The sequence below is a fragment of the Lactuca sativa genome, chromosome 3 (genome assembly GCF_002870075.4).
Source record: "Lactuca sativa cultivar Salinas chromosome 3, Lsat_Salinas_v11, whole genome shotgun sequence".
Lineage (NCBI taxonomy): Eukaryota > Viridiplantae > Streptophyta > Magnoliopsida > Asterales > Asteraceae > Lactuca > Lactuca sativa.
In genome coordinates this window covers 82,252,190-82,261,969 of record NC_056625.2, presented here as the reverse complement: position 1 = coordinate 82,261,969, position 9,780 = coordinate 82,252,190, and the positions used below count along the sequence as shown (strand labels likewise).

The 9,780-nt window shown below is 36.6% G+C and overlaps 1 protein-coding gene across 1 annotated transcript; it reads left to right on the top strand.

Annotated features, from left to right (window-relative positions):
* Positions 1 to 999: 999 nt before the first annotated feature.
* LOC111904563 (SUPPRESSOR OF GAMMA RESPONSE 1) lies at positions 1,000 to 4,938 on the top strand. Its single transcript, XM_023900315.3, has 6 exons — positions 1,000 to 1,159; positions 1,794 to 1,935; positions 2,033 to 2,219; positions 2,455 to 2,960; positions 4,178 to 4,573; positions 4,703 to 4,938. The coding sequence occupies exons 1-6, from the start codon at positions 1,152 to 1,154 to the stop codon at positions 4,748 to 4,750; spliced, it is 1,287 nt and encodes a 428-aa protein (XP_023756083.1). The 5' UTR covers positions 1,000 to 1,151; the 3' UTR covers positions 4,751 to 4,938.
* The last annotated feature ends 4,842 nt before the right edge of the window (positions 4,939 to 9,780 follow it).

Below are 9,780 nucleotides of genomic sequence, written 5' to 3'. Positions count from 1 at the left end.
TATCGATCCAAGATTGTGCCAACACCAACGCTTCCAAAGGTTCCCAACATCTAGCCTCCGCCTTCTCTTTTCTTTTATTCGCTGCTCGAGTGAACTGAGTTTCTGTAACGAATTCTGGCTCAGAATCAGAAACGACCGTTTCTGGTTGTGTTTGTGTTTGTTGCACAAACTCGGGTTGGGACAAAAAATCAAATGGATTAAAATCCGAGTCGGGTTGTGGTAGTGGTGGTGTTTGTGGTTGTGGTTGCCCTGGTCGTTGTAGAAAATACGGAAACATACCGTCGTAGTGGTAATACGGAGGTGAGAAAATCGGTTGATCAAACGAAGGTACTGGGGTGTTGGTATTTTTGACTGGTGTTTTTTCTTTGTTAGGTCGTTTGGAAGATGACATTTTTCAAATAAAAATAGAGAAAAGGAGTAGAGATATGATAAAAAGTTGTGTAAAAATATTGTGTAGATTGGTAATATATATATATATATATATATATATATATATATATATATATATATATATATATATATATATATATATATATATATATATATATGTGTGTGTGTGTGTGTGTGTGTGTGTGTGTAGTAAAGTTAAAAAAATAAATAAATAAATAATCATTGAAGACCATTCAACGGTCAAAACCAGTCAAAGATCAAGCACCAATCAAATTGCACGGTACTCACAAACCGCACCAGACCACGGCCTGGGGGCGGTGTTCCGTGTCCATGTGGCACGAAGTGTGGTCTCGAACCGCACCCATACCGTCAAGCCTTATAGTTCTGTCTAATGATATCACATTTACATTTTTATAGTTCTGTCTATATAAAAAACCAAGTAAACTATGAATTCTAGTAAAGTTTGAATGTTTATTTAAAAAGAAAATTATAATAAGTCCTAAAAAGAAAAAGTCTGCATGCTCTAGAATTAACTGAGTAATATACGACCCCCTCTACTTCGACTTTCGAATTTCAAATCAATAGGCTGAGTGACGTCAATATTCAAGAAAGAAAAGTCATTGTTCAGTACAAACCCTCGGTCCACGCACAGTCAAACCAAGAGAAGCACTACTTTGTAAAGAGAGAGGGAGGGAGGTGTGTGTGTGTGTGCTGAAGATCGATGGTGCCCTAAAGCTCTTTCACACCAATCATTCATCACCATGGCTGGGTAAGCATCCGCCTTTTCTCTCTGATCAAGTTTCACGGACAGCGATACAGCAACCGCTTAACTTCCATTTGAGTTTCTTGATTATCTTCAAGTTTTATATGATTTCTAAAACCAAGATTAATTTTTTCATGGTTTTGATGAAACCCCAATTCAAAATGTGTAATCTTTCCGTCGATTTGACGTATTGTGGTTGTAGATTTCTTAAAAACCCAACGAATCTGATAAATTTTGGGGATTCCACTTTGCTTCCATGATCAGTGAAAGATTGAAACTTTAACTTATAGCTTGACCATTAATGTGGTCGAAAAAGTCAAACCTGAGCCATTCTTCGGTCAAAGGGAGATCGAAGATCTGCCATTGACACTCTCCAGATTAACGAGAGTCGTTATTTAAGCTGACATAGCATTGCTACGCTTATCTGTTGTTGAACGTTTCCTGCTATTCTCATTAGGGTTTCCTTGTATCATGTAGGAAGATTATTTGAGCCCTTCATTATTTTAAACCTCTATGATAACATTTGGGGCTTAGGATATGATCAAACTTATGGTTAACAAAATCAGATTATGTTAAATGTTTTATACGAAATAATTCAAAATCAGATCATTGATTTAAATCTTGATTTTGAACAATGCAGACCATCATGGTTAGTTGATAGCAACCGAATTGCATCAAAGATTAGAAGTGCTTCAAGTACATGTGATCCTGAACATATCAAATGGAAAAGCAACCCCACAAAAACATGCCCTAATTGCCACCATATTGTCGACAATAGTGATGTAATCTTTTCTAATTTTCACTCACACATTATCATCAGATTCTTTATTGAAAGTTTTAGCATCTTTTCAAGATTTATAAAGTTTTGTGTGTTAATAGGTTAATCAAGAATGGCCCGGGTTGCCCCGTGGGGTGAAATTTGACCCGTTGGATCATGAAATTATTTGGCATTTACTTGCAAAAAGTGGTGTCCATGGTTTTGTCCCTCACCCTTTTATTAATGAGTTTATTCCAACTGTTGAGGAAGATGATGGAATCTGTTACACTCATCCTCAAAAATTGCCAGGTATTTATACTGTGATACATTTTTGCTCTCTATCTTCTTGTATTTGATAATTTAAATATTATATTATTTATTTACAAAGATATAACCTTTAGCAAGTGTCACATTTTTTTTTTATTTGGCACATACTTTTTATGCAAATTACAAAAGAAACATTCATATGATGTTACTTTTTCTGTAATTTGCATTGGTTTTTATATTCTTTATTAATTATACAATTGTCTTTTTTCTTTTTTAGGAGTTCAACAAGATGGAAGTGTATCTCACTTCTTCCACAGAGCAATCAAAGCCTACCAAACAGGAACCCGAAAGCGTCGCAAAATCCATGGTGATGATTTTGGAGATTTTCGTTGGCATAAAACAGGAAGAACAAAACCAGTTATTTTAGATAACATTCAACGTGGGTGTAAAAAAATTATGGTTCTTTATATCAGCCCAATAAAAGGTGGAAAAGCTGAAAAAACAAATTGGGTAATGCATCAGTATCATTTGGGAACAGGGGAAGATGAGAAAGAAGGAGATTATGTCATCTCAAAAGTCTTTTATCAACAACAATCACAATCACAATCAAAAAATAATGGAAAAGATGATGATGTCATCCTTGAAGAAGTCAACCCCCCAATTGTTAAAGTTGACCCTGTGACACCTAAATGTGTTACCCCCGAGCCCCCTCGTGCTGAAAGGCGGGTCCCGGATACGGGTCTTGGACATGGGCCCACTGAAATTTATGCGGATTTTGCTCAGGTAATTAATCCTCTTTTGTCTCCTTCAAGTTTCTTGTTAATTTGATTGTATAGTTTAAATAAATTAAAAAACTCAAAGGCAAAATAGTCTTTTTATGTAAGACTGGGACCAAGCACGTAACAAAAACAAACAATAGGGACCTTCTGAGTTTAAAAATAAGTTAGGGACCAAATGCACAAATTACCCAAAACCATAGGGAGCATTCGTGTAATTTACTCTTATTAATTACTGATAAGTCTTTATTTTTTGAATTTAGGGTTAATCTAAAAAAAAAACCTTATATTTTGTGTTTTTTGCCTGAAAAAGGCCTTGTATTTTTTCATATTTTTCGAAAAAACCCTCAACTATGTATTTTTTTTCCGAAAAAAACCCTCGACCTTCTAAATGCTTCCAAATAAATCATCAACCTTTTTAGTTTTTCTTGAAAAAACCCTCATATTTTACAATTTTTTTGGAAAAAATGACTAAAAGGGCCAGATCAGAAAAAAATGAAAAAATAAATTTGAGGTTTTATCCGGAAAAAACACAAAATATAAGGTCTTTTTTGAGATTGACCCTTGAATTTATTTAAAAGTTTGGATGCTTGTTTAGTAATTTAAAACAACATTTATAATAAAAACACAAAATTGAGATATATATTACAGTACTAGCATTCTAATAAAAACACACAATTGACTTATATTACTATACTGTAAATATAATAAAAAACGGACAATTTACCTATTATATAATATAACTTATTTGGTTATTGTTTTTTAATAATATAATAAATTATAAGAAAACAATACATAAGACAAATTCGTAAAAAGCTAATAAATATAAAGGGCATTCTAAAATTATATAAGTTAGAAAAAAGAAATATTCTTTTTGGTGTAAAAGATGGTGTCATGGTTGGAGATGAGGAAATTGTCAGAAAAGTCCCAATATTTTCAGGAAAGTTACACTTTAGTCCCAAAGATTTTTTTTCGAACATAAACGTCCCGATTGGAGATGAATATTGGGACTAAAGTGTAACTTTCCTGAAAATATTGAGACTTTTCTGACAATTTCCCGTTGGAGATGAATCATTGTTTGCACAACTTGTTACACCATTTTTGTGCAAAAAATGTGTTTTGTTTATTCGATATCACAAGAATTGAAAATGAAAAGTGTAGGAAAATGTTATAAACTACAACGTGTTTCTATGTAATGAACTTTGTTACTTTTTTTTTTTGTAGCATGAGATGGAAGCCATTGATGAAGCTGAGGATGAAACTTCTTGCATGAACCTTATTGATCATAATGATGAAGTTGAAGTAGTAGAAGTAGAAGATCATCATGTTCATGAACAACAAATAGAGGGTAATGATGAAGGTCAAGAAGCAAAATGGTGGGATAGTGAGTCACAGTATTTGTTGGATTCACAACAACTTGTTGAAGGACTTTCTTTGTGTGATGAGTTTCTTCAAAGTCAACCTGAGAATCAAGAGTCAAAGGGTAAACCCCGTCTTTCTGACTATGCTCATTTAGGATCTGAAAATTTAAAGAAAGATTTGGAAGAGTGTCAAGGATTGATCATGGATCCTGCAAATTTGGAACTCGATACACCACCTGATTTTCGCCTCAGCCAGCTTGTAAGATCTTTTTTTTTTTTGGATCTTTTTGTGATATATGAGCTTCCCAATAAGTCCAATTAAAATACTCAAAATTGGTTAAACAAAATGGTTGAACTGGTGATGTTTTTTTTTTTTTTTTTTTTTCAGGAATTTGGATCACAGGAAAGTTTTCTTGCATGGGGAGGCTGCAAATGAGGTTTATGGGTTGATGAACATCTTTTATTTCATCCAAGATGTGCAAACTTTATATTTTGCATATCGTTTTGTGAAAACTAAATTTGGATGATGTGAGATGTGAATGACTTTATCTTTTGGAAGCAACTGTTTATATGTATTTGGTGTATGTACTTTTTTAATCTAAACTTCCGGTTTTGAAACAACAATTAATGGTGTATGCTTGTTTGGGATCGTTGTTCTATTGGTTTTAGATCCAAACTTAATTCGACAATTTTCTGTTGATGACTACCAAACCAATCATATTTATAGTTAATATTTTTTTTCTTTCATGTTGCTACAAGGGTTAGATTTTGAATTTAATGGCATGTTTGTGGATGGACTTTAGATTATTTTGTTGCATGATTAATAATAAAATCACATCAAAACAAAATGTCACGTCAAACATATATAAATGGTCAAAAATAATTATAAGAGACTAAAATATATCTAAAGTCTCAAGCATCCGAATCTCTAAGGCGTCCTCTAATATGTAATAAATAAACCATTAATTACGACGCATATCAAAATACAATGCATGATGTGCATCATATATAACATATCATAGTACTACAATAAACTACATAAAATTTGCTAACATATCATAATGTAAAATATGCAAGGCATGATGTGCATCATATATGACTTAATTCGCCGTAAGTCCACGTAACTCTCATAGCCTCATATCCAAGTGACTTGCATAGTTTCATATTCATACTATTTGTGCTAGTAATAATGGGACGAGGTCACTGTGTGTATCAAGTGGTATCACAAGCAGGTTTTCCAAGACCTTGCATCAATACCTTGTAGGATTTAGCGTGCAAGAAATAAGAAATTTAGTAAACCTATGAGGTTACACACAAAGAATATTAATTTGATATGAAATAAATAATATATTTATAGGAGATAAAGTTATTATTTATCAACTAAAATAAATAAGTAAAACAAAAATTTATTTATAACTTATTGATAAAAACAAACAAATAAATAAAAGATTTTATTTATTAAAAAAATCAAATATGTTATTTAATAAAGTCAATTAATTAATAAATGAGTTTGGGTTTTTTTTTTTTTTGAATGACAAATCTACACTACTCCTAAACTACTCTTAATACCACATATGTCTCCAATGAGACTTGAACCCTCTATCTTTAAGAGGAAGGACAACACCTGGTACCGCTGGGCTAGAAGTCCTTTGGTTATTAACATAGTTCACACAACTTAAGTATATAAAAGGAAGTCGATTGGTAATTATAAGAAATAAACATACAGATGTAACCCTAATCATGATCCCTCCCTCTACATTTGATTGTTGTTTGTTTAGCATCGTTCATTCTAACTCTCTATGGATACTGACAAGAAAAGCAACCTTGATTGCTTTTTCGTATACCATAGGATCCTTACACTTGAGATAATTGATTTCTTACACCCTATATTTAGTTTTAATTATCATACTATGTAACGTCCCAAAATTCAAGACTAAAAATTTCTTTTAATAAAGTATCACTTAAAGTAAAATCATCATTTCAAAACATAAACAGAGTATTAGTTTTCAAAACACATGTTTAATATCAGAGTAAAACATTCCCAGGCTGACTAATCTATGGTGTGTGCCATGCGATCATCCCGAGCTCCAACATCCGCTACCAGAAGTACCTGAAATCAAAACTGAAAGTCGTAAGCACGAAGCTTAGTGAGTTTCCCAGATACCACATACCATACAATCCATCCATAGCCAAGAACCATACATAACCGACTTATCCATAACCAAGTAAGGTGCTATGTGCCAAACATAGTCTTGCCATTATGCCACGGGCCGCACGTGGTCTTCCTGGTCAAGCCTGGGCCGCTCCCTGGGTCTTACAGACAAGTGCCAAGGGCCACCCCCTGGTCTTACAGACAAATGCCAAGGGCCACCCCCTGGTCTTACAGACAAGTGCCAAGGGCCACCCCCTGGTCTTCTATGCAAGTATCACAAAGACAACCGTACATACTACTTTACTTAGCTAAACAGCATACAGTGTGCCAGAAGCCACCTCCTGGTCTTTCATATCTATAGCATACAATGCGCCAGGAGCCACCTCCCGGTCTTTCATACATATTGCCTAGGGCTAACCCCCGGGTCTTCCTACCATACAAAGTAACATACTGTGTGCCAGGAGCCGCCCCCTGGTCTTTCATGCATATTCTAAATGGGCCGACATTGGTGCCCTAGACCCATACAAACAGTGAGGAGACTCACCTGATACTGCTGAACTGCTGCTGCTAATCCCTTTGACCGCTACCCGACCACTGACTGAACTCCTGCCCTACTTGCTTCCCGAGCTATCAATATCAAAGCAACACTGAGTCTAACTGACCCCCGAAAGACAACCAAGTCAACTCAGGTCAAAGTCAAAGTCCTGGTCAAAGTCAACCTTCCAGGTCAACCCTACTCGTCGAGTCACCCTACTGACTCGCCGAGTTCATAAGTCCAGAGTCCTTCCACTCGCGACTCTACTCGCCGAGTTAGCCCCTGACTCACCGAGTCTACTGATTCCCGATTCCTGTCCTGTCCAACTCACTGAGTCCTTGCTCGACTCGCTGACTCGAGTCTTAACTCGAAGGGTTTGGGACTCCGCGACCTGACTCGCCGAGTCTAAGAACAGACTCGCCGAGCACAAGGAAATCTTCATCCAACTCGCCGAGTTGTTCATCCAACTCGTCGAGTTCATGCCCATCTTCATCCGACTCGACGAGCTGTTCATCCCACTCGTCGAGTTCCTCCTCATCTTCATGGTACTCGCTGAGTCCACTCAAAGGACTCGCCGAGTCCATTCAGATCTCCCAACATGCAGAGGGCTTGATTCATGCAGGGACTCCAATCCATAGATCCATACTTCCAAAACTCAATCCCTATGTAAAGTTGCAAACTTTACGTATAACTAAAGAGATCTAGGCTCAAAACACATTATGGTTTGGTTTAAGGACACAAGGGCTTCACCAACTACTCATCTCCTGATGCTTTATGACATAATGCACCATCCCAACAATAGATCTGAAGTGGCAACAACATATCTAAGCCCCTAACCCGATTTGGGTCTCAAACAACCATAAAACCCCCAAATCTTATGACAAAATAGATCTAGATGCAAAGAAGGGAAAATGGCAGCTTAATACCTCCAAGATGAACACAACTGAAGTAGATCTCGAGCACACACTTCTCCCTTGAAGCAACCTTCTTGATCTTCAAGTTTCTCTCCAAAGTTTCCTTCCTCCCAAAGCTATTTCTCTCAATAATGGAAGCTCACACGAATTATAGGGTTTACAGGTCTTCTGGAGTGATATGGGGGCTGAGGGAGGGACATATCACCCTTTATATAGGATACAACTCCCGAAATTACGATTTTCCTCGCACAGACCAGACTCGCCGAGTCACCTTGGCCGACTCGCCGAGTCGGTCACTTACTCCTCGACCCGGATCCCGCTCCGACTCGCCGAGTCCCTCCTTGGACTCCCCGAGTCGACCCCTAAACTTAGGGTTTTCTTCCCTTTCTTGGTCTTCAAAACTTTGGGTGTTACATACTAAGTTCCAATTAGATAAATTTTTAAGAACTAAAGTTTTTAAAATTTTAGTTCTTTTGTTGCGATGATTCTTTAAATCATTTTTTAAATCAAATAATCCTAATCATGCAACAGATGTACCAACCTAAAGGTAATTAAACTTACAACAAACTTACATAATTATAACCCTACAACTCACACAAAGTGCCCGGACATCTCAAAGTCATCTCATATGCAACCCAATCCATGAGATTTAATACATGTACATGATTAACTATATAAATCGTATCAACTCTAAGGATGCAATTTGAACAATAGAAATAAACACATAGTGATGTGAACTCATAATCCGGTCATCGGGTCTTGGTGTCAAATCTGGATCATGGATGTGGGATGAGGGTCGTTAGCAAGTTCTAGGCTAGATTCCTACAAGACCATTAGAACTGCCCCTATGTACTGTGCCCTAAAAGCAGGCTTTGACGATCAAGTTAGACCGGTATGAGTGACGAGATGGGTTCTCTTAGTCGGAGAGAACCATCTAGCTATAATAGGAAAGTGTATGTAACATCCGGTCCAAGTATGAATCAACTTTTATGTATTTACTTTAAATAGGGTGTCCATGGCGTGGTGGAGCATCACCACGACGTGGTGGAACAATTTGGATCGTGGGATTTAAATGACCCGCCACGACGTGGTCTTGGGACACCACGACATGGCAGTTGTTTTAGTGAAAACCCTAATTTCGGGCTTTGGACCCTATATAAGGAACATTAAGGCTAGGGTTTCAGCATCCATCTTCCTTCCAACCTAAAAAACCTGAACCCTAGCCTCCATTGAAGTTGTGAACTCATTCTTGGTGCTTTTTGGTGATTTTAGAATCAGAAGGAAGCTCTTAGTGAGGTGGTTACTTGGCAAGCATCATTTCTTCAGCTAGCATATCTCCTGGACCTTGGTGAGTGTCCAAGATTCCACCTTTTCTTGCCATGTTGCTAGATGTTTTAGTTTTGTCCCCTTTTTCTATGTTTTGATGGATTTAAGTAATGAGATCTCATAAAGTTTGTAACTTTATGAATATCCAGGTCAAATGGAGCCTTTAGTGTCTTGGATCTGATTTATAATCAAGTTTTGATGTCATGAATGCGGTTTTGGTCATTAAACCCTATTTTTGACCTAAAATGGAAAACGTATGTATTGGACATGCAAGTCCATAAAACATGATTTGTAAGGTCTCTTAGGAGTATGGAATATTTCTAGAAACTTTGGAGGTGCAACTATAAGGATTTGGTGTTTAATGAGAATCTTGATGCATTAAGTTACCTTATGTGGTTAGGGTTGGGACTTTGGCTTATGGAGGGGTTTGAGGGATAAAGCTGGAAACTTTACCCATCAAGAACATGGAAAGCACCAGATTTGAGCCTTAGAGCTTTTGTAGTTGAAGGAAATGACTTATCAGTTTAAGCTGTCCAGAT